Source organism: Microtus ochrogaster, unplaced genomic scaffold, assembly GCF_000317375.1.
Source record: "Microtus ochrogaster isolate Prairie Vole_2 unplaced genomic scaffold, MicOch1.0 UNK6, whole genome shotgun sequence".
NCBI lineage: Eukaryota > Metazoa > Chordata > Mammalia > Rodentia > Cricetidae > Microtus > Microtus ochrogaster.
In genome coordinates, this window is record NW_004949104.1 from 11,300,857 (window position 1) to 11,320,001 (window position 19,145).

Sequence of the window (19,145 nt, forward strand, 5' to 3'; positions counted from 1 at the left end):
GTCCATACCCCGGTAGTCTCTCTTTGCCCACTGGCAATGGGCAGGCTAGAGACAGGCCACCCCTAAAGTAGCTTCCAGTGTTCATGTTCTGCTTCACTTTATGACTGTCTAAAGTCCAAAAGGGCCACAGCCCCCCTTCCTGGAAAACTGTGTCTCAGTGGAACACCAGCCCCAATCCTCCTGCTGTCTGGCAAAGCCCCCCTCCCCGGGGTCATAAAGGCAGCCTCCAGTCTGTTGCCACCCTCCAAATCCAGGTGAACCTGGGGCGTCTGAAGGGCACAGGCTGGGGACCCCATCTGAGTTCCCCTGAGATCTCCTTCCCACCAGACCCATTTACAAACAACGCCCAGAGCAAGCCACTCAGGAAAACCACAGGGCGTTTTTTGTTAAGACTTCATTATAATTTTATCAATCAAATTCTTAGAAGAAGGAAAAAGTCTGCCCTCCCCACCCTCCCCCTCACTCGTCCCCCTCCCCCCTTCACTCTCACTTTCTTCCATTCATAATTTCCTATGATGCACCTCAAACAACTTCCTGGACTGGGGATCCCGGCTAAATATAGCTGTTTCTGTCTTACAACACAGGCTCCAGTATATAAATCAGGCAAATTCCCCATTTGAGCATGAACTTCTGAAAACGGCCTGCATCTAAGGTCTCCTCCAAGGCCCTCTGGAGTCCAGCCCATAATGAAGGTCTTGGCCGCAGGTAAATCCACGCGCCCGGCGCCGGTTGCGAGTCTCGACTGCGGGCGCGCCGGCAGCCCGGGGCGCTGGGCGAGCACTCGCGGGACCTGGCCCGCCGCGCCACTCGGACACTTGGGGCGCCCGCGCAGTTCCGAGCCAGCCGGAGGCGCTGGGTGGCGGCCGGGAGCGAGCGCCGCACATGGTCCGGGCACCGCGCGCCCAACCAGTCGGGGCCAGCAGGTTGGCAGTGAGGGACCCGGCCGGCGCAGCCTTGCTCCACCGCCTCCACTGCTCGCCCCATTGCTCTCCCGCGCTGCTCTTGCTTCTCCGCTGTCGCCCGGATTCACCCTCCCTCTTTCTTTTTCTTTCTTTCTTTCCGCTTTCTCTTTTCCAACTGCGTCCCGGGCTGCTCCCTGGGAGGGGCGCAGGCGGCTGAGCAGCTTGCAAACTCCGGCCAGGACCGGCGCAGGTGCCGCTTCCGTCTGCTAGTCCCTGGAAAGCTGTGATTGGCGCGAGGTGAGATGCGGGTATGGGTACCCCCGCAGGCATCCCGGGGCCTTAACACTGTCTGGGGATGCTGGGATCAGCAGGGGACACCAGGGGAGTGAACTTAAGGTTCTACGGTCTTTTTAGTCCCAGCATGGAGAGTTCAGGTGGGAGATCTCCAACCTCCAAGAGTTGATTTCAGTCTCTATCACCTTTTGGTGTCTTTAGCCTGATGTTAGAAAGCCTGGACTGGGGTGAGGGGGCCGGTGTAGCTGAAAGTGAAGGAGGGGCAGGCGTCCCGGGGGAGGGGTGATTCTGGACAGGCCCGGACAGCTCCCTGTTCTCCTGACACCTTTCGCTTTCCTCTTGCGTGTCCGCCTGCGACCTTTTCCCTGGTCTCTTTCCTGGTTACACCGTTTCCTCTCACTCCAAAGTCTGTGGAGTTGGGAGCTCGGGGTGGTGGGGGAACTCTAGCAAGTTGGGGTGTAGATGATTTGGATGGAGAGTGGGGACCTGCAGAGGTGGAAGGCTCTGCGTAGAACTTCATTGAGGAAGGATAGAGATGGATTAGAGGCAATTGGCCAGGGGAACCAGAATCTAGCTGTAGGTTTGAGAAGAGAGGGCCAAAAGCAACCATGACCCTCAGCCTCCGTGGTCCACAAGGGCTCCAGTTTGGAGTTCTAGGCCAATCGAGTAAGCTAAGAATCCGGCTCACCCTGACACGGGGAAGATGGGATTCGTTTCTCTTCTCCTCTGCTGGACCTAATGCCTCCAGTTAGGGGACCAGGCTTTGAGACTTGGCCCTCCTGAGGGACAGAGCTAAACAGTTGAGTGGCCTCCTGGACCCTGGAGCTAGAAAAAAAAAAGGTTCCTGTCTTGATATTTTGCTTCTCCACTCAAAACAATGGCACGGGTGGGGAAACTGAGGCCAGGGAGCAGGGAAAGAGAAAGCAGAGAGAACTGGGTCAAGAGACCTGGAGCCAGGGAGTCAGAAACTGCAGCTGAGCAGTGACGCTATGGAGGGGGAGAGGGGCTTTCTACGCAGCCCCCACGCAAGGAGCCACGAGCCTCCAACTGGTCTTCCTGCTCCTCCATCCAATCCTTGTCTCTTCCCAGGAGTTGTGCCCTTACTGCTGGTTCTGCACTGGAAACACGGGGCAGGGAGTCCCTTACCCATCACCCCTGTTAATGCCACCTGTGCCACACGCCACCCATGCCACGGCAACCTCATGAACCAGATCAAGAACCAACTGGCACAGCTCAATGGCAGTGCCAATGCCCTCTTTATTTCCTACGTAAGTTACCTACCTAGGGTCCCAAGGAAGGTGGGGAGCTGCCTGGGCTGGAGGGGAGCCCTTAGGAGTTGGGAGACACAGTGACAAGGGACTTGGTTCAAGCAAGCCCATCCCATCTATGGCTTCCTCCTCACACCCTAGCCCAGGCTGGAGACAGGCAGTCACTCTCCCAAGGTCACCAGTGAGTGGAGGGAGGAGGGCAGAGCTGGGCTGAGAGGTGGGGGCTTGTTACCCGGCTCAGGGTGGGCAAAGAAGAGGGATGAAGCAGTGGGTGAACAGAGGGTGTCAGTGAAAACATTGGGGTGCCCAGGAAGAGACGGGAGGTGATCAAAAGTGCAAGTGTGTGTGGTGTTCTGGCTGAGGTGACGCCTGTGAAATGCCACATTTCCTCTCTATCCATTTATGTCACAGTGACCTTGGTGAGTGAGTTCACACTTTGATTACTGCTGACTCATGATTCTAGTTGCCTCCAGGGCAATAAGTTGAGTCGTGTGCCCCCCCCCCCCCCCCCGTCCCAGGTGAGAAAGGAAACCCAGGGTTGGTGGCAAGCTGGAACACTCACCCTGACCCCCATGTGACCCCCTCTGTTCCTTTGCTCTTTAGTACACAGCCCAAGGGGAGCCGTTTCCCAACAACCTGGACAAGCTGTGTGGGCCCAACATGACAGATTTCCCGCCTTTCCATGCCAATGGGACTGAGAAGACCAAGTTGGTGGAGCTGTATCGGATGGTCGCGTATCTGAGTGTCTTCCTGAGCAATGTCACCCGGGATCAAAGGGTTCTGAACCCCAATGCCCAGAGCCTCCACAGCAAGCTCAATGCTACTATAGACATCATGCGTGGGCTCCTCAGCAATGTGCTTTGCCGGCTGTGCAACAAGTACCACGTGGGCCATGTGGATGTGACCTATGCCCCTGACACCACCAGCAAAGATGCCTTCCAAAAGAAAAAGTTGGGCTGCCAGCTCCTGGGGACATACAAGCAAGTCATTAGCATGGTGGCCCAGGCCTTCTAGACAGGAGGCCTTAAGTATGGACTGAGAGATTTCAGGAGCAGGATCCAGATGTGGGGGGTGGGGACTCAAAGTGTGCTGGGGTTCAGGGCATTGTTAAATGCGAAGGGGGCTGCTGGCAGACCCCAGGGATTTCCAGCCACTCATTGCACTCTGGGCTGGGCTGTGATGGAGTCCAGTGAAGCTGAAACTTCCATAGGCAGGGCCTCCAGATAGCCCAGCCCCAGCAGGAAGTGGCATGGAAGAGGTTAAGTGTGGGTGAGATTTCTGTCCCACTAACTTCCCTTGGCCTGTTGTTCACTAGGTGTGTGAACAAGATGCACGTGTTGTCTATAGCGGACAGCAAAGGTCTGAGGAGTCTCCTGGTCCCCTGCAGAGTGGCCACCATCTGGGCCTTTGCTGTCCCTTTGAGAGACTTTGGAAGGCTTGGTGGTAATGTGGGCAGGCCAGAGGATCCGAAAGGACTCCTTGTCTTTTTGAAGTTTAGTAGGTGGAAGGCAGAGAGGGTACCCTGTGATGGGATGTATCTTCTCTTGAGTTTGATTGGAGAGTTCAGGCTTAGGGACTGTCATGTCAGGTGGAAGATTCTGGAAGGTCACTGGCGGTCAGGCTCTTAGGAATGACGAGAGGCCATCTGCAGGTCTGAAAGTCCCTGGATGAGGCCGAGGCCATCAGAGCGCCATGGACTCATTTTCCCTGCACTTTCCCCCATAACTTGGCACCGTTGGGGTCTCCCAGCTGGACCTAGAGGTGGGGTGTGCACAGGTGGGAAGAAGCAGGTTGCAAAGGCAGGGGAGGTGTTCAACAGGTTCCCAGAGTCCTCCCATGGACGCAGTTGTAACCCTAGGAGCCAGGGAGGGAGCAAAGCAGGCAAGGTGGGGTGCTAGAGATGCGGGTTTCATCTGTTTCTGTTGATGCCAGAGAACAGGTGATCCTAAACAGACAGAGAGGTAGCCTAGAGTAGAAGGTCAAGCCTGAGGCCCTGGAGGTCACACAAAGGTACTTGAGGGGACCGGAGGCTGTCTTGGGTTCCTGGAGCTTGGAGAAGCAGAACTTGAGGTCAGGGTTTCAGGGAAGCTGGAGACCCCAGGCGCTGTGTGTGACCCAGTGCTGCTTTCTATTTATTACTTTATCCTATTTATGTTAACTTATTGGTGCTTGAAATGGCAAAGTTAATTCCCAGAAACAGTATGAGGCCCCTTACATGGGTCAGGCCTCACCTTGTGGGGTTTGGTCTGGGAGCTGATGATATTACAGGGAGAATAAGCCTCATGGGTGAAGCGTAGAGAAGGGTCGAGATCAGAGAGCTGGCTAGCTCCGCTGCCTCCCACTGTGACTCACTTTGAGGGTGTCAGGGACCTCCAGAAGGAGCTGGGCCAGTTTGTGGAGTGGTTGATTTTTTTTTCCTCTTTCTGGTCTCCAGGGGGGCGGAGCAGTTTGTGGTTGTTGTTGTTTTGTCCCACGGTGCTCTCTGGCGCCCCCTGGATTCCTGCTATGCGGCGCACCATTCACCGCGAAATGAATGGCTCTGGAACCTTGGGCAAAGCAGATTCCTTGTTCCTCAAAGAGCAGCTGAAGAACACTGAGACATCCTGACTGGGCACCCAGCATGCTTCCATCCAGCATGGAAGCTCCTCGGGTGGCCTGAACACCCACAGAATGCAGGAAGTTGGGGCAGCGCAGGCCCTGAACTGGGCCTGAACGGCTGCCCAGTGCTCCGGAGAAGGGGAGAGCAAAGCCTGGGACACAGACCAGGAAGCTGCGGTCCTTGCTTCATCGCTGCCTTCCCACTCCCGCCCATGTCTGGGCTCCCAGGCAGGGAATCCGATCTGATCTCTCCTTTGTGCTGGGGCCAGGCAAGCAGAGGAACGCCCTCGATCTGGGAGCAGGGTAGGGAGGAAGGCAGCCAAGCTAGGGCAGTGGCTGAGTACAGCACTAGCTGCCTCTCAACCTCAGAGCAGGGCGGCCCTTAGCGGTTCAGCTGCAGGATTCTGCGCCATGCATATTTGCACCTTCCTTTGTCATCCTTTAAGCACTTTACCTGGACAGCAGGAGGATGGCTCCTGAAGCTCTGGGTAGGACAGGCCAACTATGGACTCACGTGCGGCAGATGTGGCAGCGACACCGTGGGTCCCGCTCTTGCCGCTGCGTCAGGCCCAGCTCAGGACTGGCTGCGCTTCTCCAGGCTGAGGGGCAGCTTGTCTCTACAGCGGGGGCCTGCTGGGCTTTGCCATCACTTCGCATCCCCGTGGGCATGGACTCCCTGGGCTCAGCCCACCTGGCAGCTCCGAAGCTCAGGGACCAATGGACTCTGTGTGCACAGCCCCTGGCTCCATAATACAGCCACCACCTGCCTACATCTGACTCCAGCAGGTCAGAGCCATTTTGCACAGCGTCCCAGAATCATGGAGCCTTTGGGAGAAAGAAACCCTTTAGGGGCAGGCAGCTGTGCGCCTTGATCTCTTACACCTGCTAGCGTTGACTCCCATCTGCCATGGTGGGTGGGTAGTGTGCTGGGCTGGAGGAGGAGGGATGGGGCATTTCGCAATTTGTCAAGAGAGAAGCATAGGGTCCCTTATTTATTATTGAAGACTTCAAACCCCGAAGCACTGATAATTCACTGGTCTCTCCTCCCTGTCCTTGGTCTTTGCTCAAGTGACCCAGCTCTGCTTTGCTGGCTCTCTGGAGCAGATGTGGCACTTGGGCTGGAACCCCAGAGTCTTGCACGGGAGTGACTTAAGACGTGCAATGGTATGGCTGTCTGCATTCGAATGACCCCCAGCCCCAGCCCAAGCTCTCCTCTGCACTGCTGGTTCAGCCCATGGGGCCTCAGCTGTTTCCCCTTTCCTTTTCATTGGAAGGGATTTGGCCTTGGGTGACAAATTCCTCCTTGATGAATGTACCCTGTGGGAGTGTTTCATACTGACAGATTATTTTTTATTTATTCAATGTCGTATTTAAAATATTTATTTTTTATACTGAAGGAGTACCTTTTTTTAAAAAGAAAAAATGAATTAATAAAGAACCCACTCTTGTCAAGCCTTCTGGAGTGTGTTGATATGGGGGGGACAGCTTGAAGGGTGGAAAGATGAGGCTCCTCCATTGGCCCAGATGCCAGCATCAGCGGGGGTAGAGGGGTGGGATTTTAGCCCAGGAATAACATGGCGAGTGGTGTTCAGAATATGAACTGCTACCCAGAAAGGGGACAGGTTGCTTCCGTGAGTGCTACTGTGTCATTCACCACCCACGAAACACTCACACCAGCCCAATCGATCTGCTTCCACTTAGCTGAGGCGGCAACTGAAGCCCAGACAGATGGAACGACATGTCCAGAATAATTTGAAATGTTGAGGTCACCCCTCCCAATGAGAGGTGCAGCTAGTCCCCAGACCAATGGGCGTGGGCCTGCTCCGCTTCAAGCCTCGTGTTCTTCCCTTCACATGGAGTTTCAGGGACTTGGAGATGCCAGCTGTCTGGGACTTTGTCATCCAGGAAGGGTCCATAGTGACATAACGGGTATGGGCTCCAAAGGCCTACATGAAGGAGACAGGTCCTACAGAATCACACGAGACACTAGGCTCTAGCTGGGCTAACTAACCCACGACAGCTTTTCTGCTAGGCTTTTGGGGTACAAGTGGCTCCTCAGGAGCACTGCTGTCACCCCACTCCCTCCCACTGAAAGACACCTCTCTACAGCGACCTTTCTCCTATTCCTTGGAAAACAATGGGGTTCAAACTGGATAGCCACAGACAGATGTGTCTCTGGGGCTTTGGTCTGGGATTTGAGTCTGGGGGTTCCCTGGGAGAGTCATCCTGGAGACAGGGCAGGGTTCCCACATCTATGGATTGATGCATAGATGTGTCTGTTTGCTGTTGCCCGGATGCTCAGGCTGGACGAGGTAAGGGCTAACCGGTTCTTCTGGGGAGATGGCAATGAGAGAAAAGCTTCTTAGAAGTCGGGGTTAGGGGCAGGAGGTTATGGAATTCCAGAGTCATCAAGACCCTTCAGCCAGCGTCCATTTCCTCCTCTGTGCCAGGATAGGATTCACTGCCTCCCACCTCTGCAGAGCTGCTTAGCGTGGACCTCACTGGGAGCGGATTACAGACATGGACTCTCAGCATCTCCTCCAGCAAGGACAAATTGCAGCATCAGAAACCAGCCGTACCCCTGGGCACCTGTGGGAGAAAGGAAGGCCACTCTAACCCATCCTCCTGAAGTCTCTCTGCCAGCTGGAGCACAGCGGCCCAGGCCTGGCAATCATCCCCTTGCGGGAAGCTGTGATGGTCCTCCCCTCCTTCAGGCAGATGTGCACTGCCCCACCCAAGCAGGCCCTTAGCCGTCCTCAATCCTTATCTGGGTTGGGGGGAAAAGCAGGTTGAAGTTCCTTTAAATGCACAGGCAGGAGTTGCATGGATGTGGAGCTAAGGTGACCTCTGGGTCTGGTTTTCTCCCCCAGGTCTTTGGTTCCTGGGCTGAAATGACCACCTGCCTGCCCTTTGGGAGAGGGCCCTGATAGAAGGATGGTCTGTGAGTTGGCTATTGGGTCACTCTCGAGAGGACAGTGGCAAGCACCTGTGTGCTGTGTGAGAAGGAGGTGGTGCTGCAGGGTCCCTGTGCTGGGGAAGGTTGACTGGGGTCCTTACCTCTCAGTATCTCTGCATCTGTGAACTTGCAAGAACAAGCTGTAATGGGAACTGCTCCCTACCTAAGGGTGGTACCTGAGGGAGCGGAGGGGCGAGGAGACAGAGATAGCATGTGAATTGTATCTCTCTCCAAGTTTAACCTGTCCTGTCATGGATGGCAGGGACACACAGCTGGGTGAATGTCACACCCCAGCTGTCTGACTGCTTTGCCGTGAGAGTCTCACAGTTCCCCAATGGGCTTAGAAGGGACAGTTCTGCTAGCTCTGAGTCCAAAGCCAGGGCCAGGCTGCTGGGGATGAATTAGAGAGAGTGGATGAGTCTTCCAACAATTGCTCCCCTGATGGCAACTGAGACCCAGGTCCACAGGACCAGGTTACAAAGGCCTCAATGCCCTCTGGTACATGGTGGAGCTCTGAGATCAGGGACTGTGCCTATGGGATTGTCTCCACCCCAGGAATTCAAGAGGACAAGGCCCCTATCTTAGAGGATGACTGCCTACAGATATCCCAGCGGCTCCACAGGTTCATGGGCTCCTAGTTTACAAAGAGCTTTGGTCTTTCGGTCTTCTGTTCCCTTCTGCTTCTGACCCTCATCTGCACCTGGCCAGAGGAAAGTGGTCAGAACTGATAAGGGTCTCTTTGTACCAGGGTCTTTACCTAAGGGGCTCAAGTGTTAACTAGAAGAAAGAGAATCTCTTGAGTTAAAAGCCCAGTTCTGAAGATAATGCAACAGGAGAAATCATTTATTGTACCAAACCACCCTGTTTTCAGCAATAAATGTGAAGGGCATAATGGAGCCACTGGCATGTTTATCTCCTGATTATAGTCTTCATTGTTCTCAACAGCAGCTACCAGCGGCTCACAATAGAAAGTACATTTAAAAAAACCCCACTGATAACATAGAGAATCAATAACAGAAGATTCAAACTAAAAGAGAGGACTAAGACCAGGGTGGAGGCATGGCGGGGGGAGGGGGGTTCCAGAGTGCAAAGGGCCACGCGGTGCCTACGACTGGACTTCAAAGTTCCCTGGCAGCAAAAGGAAAAAGGGAAATGTGATCTTGTCACGTGAGTCGTACAGTTAGGAAGGTAAGCAGAACCTGGGACTGGTCCCTAGAAATCCCTGGAAGGTGGAAGTGAGCCCTACTTGAAGCAACACCTGTATCCCTGGGAGGGCCGTTTCTACCTCAGTCTGTGCAAATGCTGAGGCCCGGTGCAGCCCAATGGGGACTCTACAAGGGGACAGGACGACGGGCATGCAGCAGGACTTTGCTCCTCCTCGAAGGGGAGACTTTTGAATCTTGGTACTGAAAATGTCTCAGAAGCTTCCATCTGCCTTCTGGCTTTCAAAGCCTACTTGGGGACAGAGGACCCAGGCAGAGTCTCATTATGTGCCCCTGTCTAGCCTCAAACTGAAGGCCCTCCTGCCTCAGCCTCCTGAGATCACAGGTAGGAACCATCGTGTCCCACTTCCTCTCTCCCTCTCATTGGTTTTCCAAGACAGGACGTCTCTGTGTAATGGCCCTGGCTGTCCTGGGACTCAGGAGGTAGAGTCAGGCAGATTTCTGAGTTCAAGGCCAACCTGACCTTGAACTTTGAAAGCATGCCCTGCTTTCAAAATGCTTTTTGTTTATTTCTGTGTGTGAGAGTTGTGTGGTGTGCATGTGCTTGTGTGTGTGTGTCCTAAGCCACAGTGTCACAATGAAGGTTTTCCTTCATTGCTCTTCTTCATCTCAGTTTTAGAGACAGGCTCTCTTGCTGAAACCGAAGCTCACGGGCTGAACTGGCTGGCCAGCAAGGCCTGGAATCCTCCTGCCTCTGCGCCCCCAGCACTAGCATTGCAGGGAAATGTTGCTGTACCCTGGTTTTCCACGAGTTTTGGGGATTCCAACCCTGGTCCTCATGCTTGTACCTTTAAAACCCCCCTTTTACTGATCTATAACCAACTCCTAGAACAGGTAGCAGGGTCTTCTCCAGGAAGATTCTGTGACGGGCAGAGCCAGTAGCAAGGGTGTCCTGAGGGAGCCGAGGAGGTGGCAGGAAAGAAGACCAGGAAGGGATTTAGAACTTGTGGCCTTGAGTGTCTGCCCTCACACTTTATTCCAAGGCTACTTGGGTCTGATGGAAAGTCTTTGGCCACTGGCTTTCTTGGCAGCTTCCGGGCTTCCTCCTGCAATCACAGAGACCCAGCTTGAATCTTTCCCTTTGACTTGGGGAAGTCTGGCCTCACCCCAAGCGCCAAATATTTCAATTATGAGGACGTGGTCCAGCCCTGCCTACTCCATCCAGCCTCGCGGACCGGGGGCGGGTATATGTGAAGAAGAGGGGGAGAGCCGCAGACGGACCACAGATGGGGACCAAGCTGGGATGGGCAAGCAGAGCAGACAGGCTCTCTCCACTGTACTGACACTGAGTGAAACCGCGGGCTGAGAGGAAAATATGCGCGAGGCATTTTTGTCATTTTTAGCAGCCTGGCCAGCTCCTGCCCAGACGGTCAATGAATCAAAGCCCAGAAGGGCTTTACCTGTCAGCGGCTCTCCACCCCCGCTCCTCCCGAGGCTCCAGGCCTCTGGGCTAGCAGGCTAGCTGGAACCCTTCCAGGTCCCCAGAAAGGATGACCTACGATCTCTACAGGGAAAAACGTGTCACGGGCAAGCCCCAGGTGTGGACCCTAAGTCCTCATCCTGGTCCCTTTCAGGAGTATCAGTGAATTCTACCCTATCCTGCCCAAAATTAGGACTGGCGCTAATGCCCCAGGGCCGGTGACCCCCACCTTTGGGAAACAAATCTGTGCAAATTCTCAGCACGAGAGATCTTGGATTATCTAGTCAGCCTGAACTCTAAGAACCACTGTCTTCATAGAAGACACACAAAGGCGAGGCAGAGGAGAAGGCTGTGGGAGGTAGACTGGACAACATGTGGCAAGCCAAGGGCTATATTGGCTACTGGAAGTTGGAAGGAGCCAGCAGGGGCCTTCCCTGGAGGCTTTCTGGCAGCGTGCTCCTGCTAACGTCTTCCTTTTAGGTTTATGGTTCCTGAAGCCACCTAGCTTGTGACAGTTTGCAAGGACATCACTGAGACATTGCTGGGCTTTGAATAAGTTTTCTCTGAAGGCTCCATTACTTGAAAGTGGTGGCGCCTTAATGGTCAACGGGGAGGTGGTGGCGCACGCCTTTAACCCCAGCACTCGGGAGGCAGAGGCAGGCAGACCTCTGAGTTCTAGGCCAGCCTGGTCTACAGAGTGAGTTCAAGAACAACCAGAGATACACAGAGAAACCCTTTCTTGAAAAACCCAAACAAAACAAAACACAAACGAAAACAAAAAAACTGTAGGGTCTAGGGAGCTGGAGGATGGCTTAGCAGATAAGAACACATATGACACCCCTGTGGCAGCTCATGAACATCTTTAACTCCAGTTCCGGGTGATGTGGCACCTGCTTCTGACCTCCGAGAGCACGAGGCATGCACTAGTAAAGCATTCATACACATAAAATAAGATAAAAAATAAGATAAAGCTTTTTTTTAATGGGCCCAGTTGTAGGCCTTGGGTACGGGAGCATGCTATGAGAGGGACTGTGTGAATTTAGCCCTTTCCAACCGCTGCTCCACCACACCGTCCTGCCCCACCACAGACAGCAGCCGGTGGACCATAGACCCAGACTTTCAAAGGAACGGCTCTTTTCAGTTGTCTCCGGCATTTTGTTACAGCCACAGAAGGTGAACTCGCCTGCCTCCTGTAACCCAGATCTTTCCCACGCCATCTCTGTATCAAAGCTGTTCTGACGGGACTGCGTGGCCTGAGGTCCCCCGCCCCCTCCACTGCGTCCCGGCCACAGTCCTGCCACAGCCCTCTGTGTTGTAGCAACAGCCTTCCTGCGCATCCTTGCCTTAAGGCTGTCATCTCTTCAAGTCATCTCTCTTCAGAAGTTCTAAAGTTTCTGCACAAGGTGCCAACAGGATTAGACCCGTTCCTTGTCAGTCACGATCTAATCCCAGCGTCAAGGCTGATTTCATGTGTGTGGACAGGGTCCTTGGGCAGAAGGGCCCTCAGCCAGGTTAACAGCCTGCTGTTGCTACCTGGCATTTCTGTCTCACCAGCTAACCTGGGCTTCCATCAGCCACAGCAGAGGAGTCTCATCCTTCAACTCCTCCCCTTGCCTATAATGTCTGCTGATCCTTCAAGGCCATTCTCCCAGAGGCTCCCTATTTGTGAAGTGTTCTCTGGCTCTGAAGTTGGGTTCTTCCGGATCAGGGTTAGCGGCTTTGTGTGCCTGCCCTGCTGAGGAAGGTGCCCGATTTTCCCTTCGCAGGGTGGTGTTTCACAAAGGCGTCTTCTCATTGAGCACCTGCTGGATACAGAGCCCCGTGCTGATTCTTCGTCCAGGTCACAGAGGACACACGTTCCCTGCGGCCTGGCCTAGATACCCGAACATGCTCTGCAGTAGAACGAGGAACTCACCGCCCAGTGCTGCCCACACTAGCGAGAGTTTAGACTCTCAGGCTACTGAGGCAGGAGGATCACCACGTGCAGGATGTATCTGGATTACAAGGGTGAATTCAAGGCCAACTTGAGAACTTAAAGAGACCCTGTCTCAATATTATAAGAAGCAAAGAGAGGGTTGCAGCTCAGGGCACGTGTAAGACTTGGGGTCCAGTCCTCAGTAACGGATGCTCCGAAACACAACACAAAACAAACAAAAACCCAGCCAGAGTCTCGGCCTGTCTCAAAACAGAAAGGCAGGGAAGCTGGGGGGGTGGGGGTGGGGACACAGCGAGGTAGCACAAGATGCCCCCATTCAGGTGTCTGGTTGAAGGGAGGAGATGAATTCCAGCCCAGTTAACAACTGCTTAAGGCCGCTCTCCTGCCCAGCGGTGAAGTCCAGTTTTCTAGGAATCTTGCTGCAAGTCCCATTTACAGGGGAAGGGCAGGGCATGGCTAGCGCTAAGGCATTTTAACCACTTACTCTCCCTCGATGAGTCCATGCCCACACTCTCTTCTGGGTGCCTTTCTCCTAACGCTCATGCTAAACTTACATTAAAATCTTTTCTAAGACCTCTAACGCGACTTCAGAAAGTAGCTAGTCTTGGAATTCTGTTTGGAGTGGAAGCCACGAACTTGGGGTTGTCCTGATTCAAGGTCCCTAAAAGATTAGGTGAGTTCCTCAAGCTGTCTGTGTGTGTGTGTGTGTGTGGCGGGGGAACTATGGGGTTGCATGTCTGCCCCCCTCACAGCTGCAATCTGCACTTTGAGGAGACTCTCAGGGGCTCTGTTCATTCCAGACGACAGGAGCTGAGGAGCCATAATACATAGACCTATGTGGCCTCTGTTACGCTTCTTGAATGCTAGGGGCCACGGGTTGCTACTGAACCCCACAAGAGGTAGCTTTGAAGGAAGCCTCCATGCAACTGGGTAGCACCTGCCCTAGCGATCTCAATGGTCATTAATTTTGGGAATTTTCCAACTCCCACACTGCAACAGAAACCGTCAGAAGGCGAACCCCAGCTCTCCTGAGGTAGATAGGGAACTAAACGGGGTGTCTCCAGGTCCAGCGGAGAAAGCTCGGCTGACTCCCTGCTCTAGTTCCTGGAGGTCCAGCTTCCTGGAAGCAGGGCCGGCTAGGTGAGGCAGAGAGAGACAGACGCTGGTGGAGGGGCCGGGCATGAGGTCAGACCCACGTCAGCCCTTCTCTCTTTCTCCTAACGTGGCTGGGAAGAGGCTGCTGAGCGGGTGCCAGTCACAGAGGAGGTCTGTCCCCTGCTTTGGGGCCAGACCACAGGCAGCCATGCTGGGCTTCGGCCAGGCCCGGGGGAGGGGCGTTCTCAGCCCCTAGCTCCTCTCTGTCTGGGCCTCGGGACCCCTCCCCATCCCAGATCCCAGCAGCGGTCCAGGGCTCTTCCAAGCAGGTGAGGTCATTGTCTCCACCAGAGCAGCCTGACGCAAAGAAGTCAGCCACCCACATGCAGGATGCATACACCCAGGTGCCCCTCTCCCCATAGCAACCCTGGGCCCCTGACTTTCTTCAAGGGACCCACAGGAATCCGCTCCAACACCTGCTGGGGGGGCAGAGGTGGGTGGGCTGAGAAACGCAGAACAAGCCCAAGTGAGCCGGAGTCGATGTGAAGCAGACAAGTTCTGGAAGCGTTCCCTTCGGCATCATCACTGGCGTGCCCACGGGACTCTTCTGCTCACGGCTTGGCAGTGCCAAACCCTTAATTCTGCATTTGGGGTTTCCCAGTACTGCTAGGATTCTGGATACCAGAAAGTTCTTAGGGAATTCCTGGGGAGATCTGAGGCCCAGAACGGGCAAAATCAGGAATTCTCATCCCTCACCAGGATGCTTGGCACTCAGGAGATAGTTTTGGCTGGCACACACCACTGCTGGGGAATCCTGGCTTTAATGGGTGAAAGCCAGGGCTGTGATGCTACTTAAGCATGTGCCACAATGCTCTGGGCAGCCCCACACCTGCCCACAGCCATTTCTCTACGCTGCAGGCTGTGCCACTAAAATAAATCTGCCCATCAGTGCCACTTCTCATTTCTCCCTGTCTAATCCCCTCGCAGTGACACCCGAGACGTGATCCAGATGCCCAGGCCAGACTGTCACTGTTTGGCTCTTTGGCTTCACATGTGTTTGTGCACATACATGCTCCTGTGCATATGCACACACGCACAGTCGTCACATAGAAGTGAGGTGGCCCTGGGAGCCGAGTGAGCAGGGTAGGCAGCTCTTCACCCTAGCTGGGGGCAGGCTTCCCTGTCGTAGTTTACCCTCTGAGCTTTGGCTGTCAGATTATCACAGAGTGAGGCTGCACGAGCTGGCATGAGCTGGCACAGGCTTTGAAGCCCGACTGCCCTGGCTTAGTCTCTGCCCCTCACTGGCTTTAGGGACCAGACTTTCTCCTGTTTTTGAGTTCCCATTTCCTTTCATGTCAAATGGTGGCCTCTGTTTAACTCCCAGGGCCACTAGGAAGACCTAGGAGATGTCACACAAAAGACACACCTAATGCCACCTACCCAGTAGTCTTCCATGACAATGGTTGTCCCTTTCCTTTGGAGTTCCAAGCCAGCCCAGTCGATACTCAGAGATCAGGGTTGCAGTCAGGGTCAGTCAATCATCCTAGAGTTGCAGATAAAGGTATGCCTCGATGTAGCTGAGCATCCTGAACTTTGATTGTTCAATTCAGCTGCCTGCCTGCTTTTTTTCTTTTTGTAAATAAAGCTTTATTAGAACATAGCCTAACCCATTAATTTACATAACCTCTGTACTTTTGTGCTCTACCCGAGATGGGTAGTGATGATAGAGACTGTAACAGTCCGCACAGGTTGTAATAGCTGGCTTCTAACTTTCTGCAGGAAAAGTTGGCTGGGCCCTCGTCTGGGTCTGGAAATACTTGCTCAAGAGTGGTTGGCACGTGAGGGAAGGCTGCGGAGTGATTGGCTGCGGAGTGATTGCTCCTTGGTTAGAGCCGTCAAGAAGTGTGCATGGAGACAGTGGGTATTCTCCATCTCCCCGGAGTTGGCCTGGCCTGGGGTTGGAGGTTGGGGTGGCTGCCTGGGCTCTAGGCTTGGACTGTTACTTTGAAATGACCTTCACAAAATCTATTTGTGTCTTCTATTAGTTTAACACATGTGTATGGAATTTGTATTATGTTCAACACGCTGGCTGCACACAGGGCCCTGCTCTTAGGAGCATCCATCCCAGCTGGACGAAGAATGATGAGCAACTGGTCCATTGCTAACAGGGTGCCCTGGACTCTGAGAAGGGGCTGGCTTAGCTGAGTAAGACCTGACCTATGAGGAGAAGCCTCAGTTTCCCCATCTACCACCCCTCATGGTACTGCAGAGGTTGCTTAGGGGAGAAATACAGTGACTAGCCAACTGGCATTTGCCTCCTAAATCCTTTTGGGTAAGAGCCCTTGTGAGGTGCAGGTGCCCCAGCTGCTTTCTCTCTTGTTTCCCAGGGAAGCATCCTACACTGTACTGGACCCATGGGAGGCTTGTCTTGCAGGCTTCCTGTACAGGTCAGCCTCTCTGAGAAGAGCCCATTTCTAGCCATTCCTGACAGTTTGGGTCACTCTCTGCAAGCTTCCAACCTCAGCGTCCTTTGAGGTAGGTGATAGGGCCTCACTGAGGGTGGCGCCTTTATCGTGGTCAGGCTGTGCTCCCTGAGGCTCCTGGCACTCAACAGCCTGACCCCACACTGCAGACTCTCTCTGGTTCCCATCCTTGCATTCAGACCAGTTTCTGACGGGATTCATTTGGTGATGAGTCATCTGCGAGGGTGACCGAGGGTGATGGGATCCCGGGTCAGGAAGCCAGCCGCTCAGAGGAGACGCTGGAGGCCACGCATTCACATCTGCACTGGGGCCCGTCAGCGCTCTGAGGCAAATGGGTGACTAACAGCCAAGGTTTAGGAGGCCTAAGGCCAGAGGTGTGTGCGTGTGTGTGTGTGTGTGTGTGTGTGTTTTGGGGGGGTGTTGGTCAGACCCTTTGGTATATAATGTGTGCAAAACATTGTCCCTTACTGCCAAGCAGGGCTTTCAAGTTTCCTACCTTGCGCTCACCTCATAAGCACTATCAGGCCTCTGTGGGAGAAGCGGGCTCATTCCACACAAGGCACCAGAACCCTACAGGGGACTCCAGAGTCACCGCAGCTGTTTAGACAGCAGTAGAGTAGGAGCAAGGAGGAGATGAAGGCCAAGACACGGCAAGTGTCCTTGTGAAGACCCTGCCTCTCAGCTCCCCATGGTCGGGTGCTCTTCTGTCCATAGCAGCATTGGCCCAAGACAGCTCTGCTGTCCTCCCTCTGCCAACGAGAGCACTGGTCAGTATTCAAAGAAAAGTAAGATTTTGTGTTCAGAAAAGTTAGGGCAATGGTGGACTAAACAAAACAGAACAGGAAGTCTTATTTTTTTTTTTGGTGGGGGTTCTCAAAGCTTCTGGGACAGCTGGGTGGGAGAGGCGGGGATGGCATGCCTTCTCCAGCGGCTCTTCCAGGACTGCATTCCGTGTGCACCATCTGGGAAACGTTGACCTAACCACCTCCTGTAAGGTCCCATTATCAAGTCCCTGCCTTGCCCTCCCCATAGGCCCTGCCCACAAGAAGGCTGGCCTTATGCTGAATTCTCTCCCCATGCACCAGGCCCTTCAGCCAGGGCCTAAGGGTTTTACCAGTGCTTCCTGACCCAAACTGCAGCTCCACCCCACACCTGAAGCTGAACTCGAGGCCTCTGCCCTCACCACATTGGGTCCCTACAGAGACCCTCCGACTCTGACCTCACCAGGCCCTCAATCAAGGCTAGAGCTAGGGAAACCTTTCTGAAATCCAAACTAGGACCAAAGAGATGGCTCAGCAGTCACGCTTCCAAGTCTGGCAGTTTGAGTTTGATCCCGGGTCCTATAGTTGTCATCTGACCTCCATGTATACGCGCACAGATAAATAAATGTTTTACACACACGTGCACGCACGCACGCACACACACACACGCACACACACACACACACGCACACACATGCACATGTACACACACACGCACATGCACACACACGCGCACGCACGCACACACACACATGCACACACACACACACGCACACACACGCGCATGCACGCACGCGCACACACACACACCCCAAACCAAAACAACAAGTAACTAAGGTACCCTGCTCAAACTCCCTGAAGATCAGCCAAAGTCTGCTTCTCACTTTGATTCCCCATCAATTCCTGATCTGCACTTTATAAAACCAAACTGTGTTAGGAACCAGATGTGCCCTGCTCACTCCTGCTCTGGGTGTCCAGCCCAGTCCCTGAGCGTCCCTTCTTGTCATGTTCTCTCAGTGGCGTCTGCGTCCCTCGCAGTGATCCTCCTCTGGGCTCCTCTCCATGTGACCCTTCCCATTCCCAGCAACATGCCCACTTTCTCTCTAGCTAGACCCCAGACCTTCTCCACCGGGGCCCCAGAGTCCACACACCTGTACTGATTGCTATGAGCCCAAATTTACCCAGAGTCCACACACCTGTACTGATTGCTATGAGCCCAGATTTTTCCGGACTCTAGAAAACACAGGGATCCCAAGGGGACGGTAGAGCCACAAGCAGGCTGCATTGTCCAGATTCTCTTCATATCTTCCTTTGCGGTGGAACAGGACACGGTCTAGAGTGTACTAAACGGTATGCATGTAGATCCCGCTGCAGCTGGGGTCCCAGTGTCATCACAAACACAAAATGAGGCTATTGGATGATGAGCTCCAGCAGAGGACGGAATGATGTCTCTTCCCAAAGGACAGAATACGAGCATGCAACCTCACTGGCCCACAGCATGGTCGCTGTGGATGTAACTAAGTCAGAGTCCCTAGATGACATCGTCGTGGACCGTGAGGGGTTCCCTCATTCTAACATCAGGGGTGCTAGGAGAAATGCAGATGGTGCCTCTGGCATGGCAGGATTCTCTCCACGACCCCTGGATGGGACACCCTGCTTCAGACTTCTGGCCTCCTGAACTGCAGGTGAATGTTGGTGAAATGCCTGTTGTTTTAAGCCACAGTTTTTGGTGATTCACTGTGGCAACCACAGGGAAAGAGTTCTCCAACTCAGGGACTTTGGCAAATCTAATAAGATATCTCAGTATCCCCAGAAACTGAGAATCCAGCTCTGGAAAGAACTTCGTGTGTGTGTGTGTGTGTGTGTGTGTGTGTGTGTGTGTGTGTGTATGCATGTATATGTATGATGTATGTGTGCATGTGTGTGTGTGTTTATCTAAGATATTTGCCGTGGATACCCTGTCCCCTGTCACGTCACTCCTTAATGGCCTTCTAACACCCATGGAAGTTACAGATGGAAGAATTCCCTCAAGATGTCTCAGCCCCTTGGCACAGGTTGTACCCTCTGGGGCACCTGTGCTTCCCCAATACCTCCTCTGTCACTGGCCTGCACAGCCTGGAGATATTCTATTCCTGGTAAAACCTCTCTAACAACTCCCCCAACCAGCAGAGTGAACCTAGGCCCTTTGTCCTAGGGACCATGGCTTCCC

General features: G+C 53.8%; 1 protein-coding gene across 1 annotated transcript; it reads left to right on the forward strand.

Annotated features, from left to right (window-relative positions):
• Positions 1-686: 686 nt before the first annotated feature.
• On the forward strand, positions 687-3,478 carry Lif (LIF, interleukin 6 family cytokine). Its single transcript, XM_005366137.2, has 3 exons — positions 687-705; positions 2,286-2,464; positions 3,068-3,478. The coding sequence occupies exons 1-3, from the start codon at positions 687-689 to the stop codon at positions 3,476-3,478; spliced, it is 609 nt and encodes a 202-aa protein (XP_005366194.1).
• Positions 3,479-19,145: the final 15,667 nt, after the last annotated feature.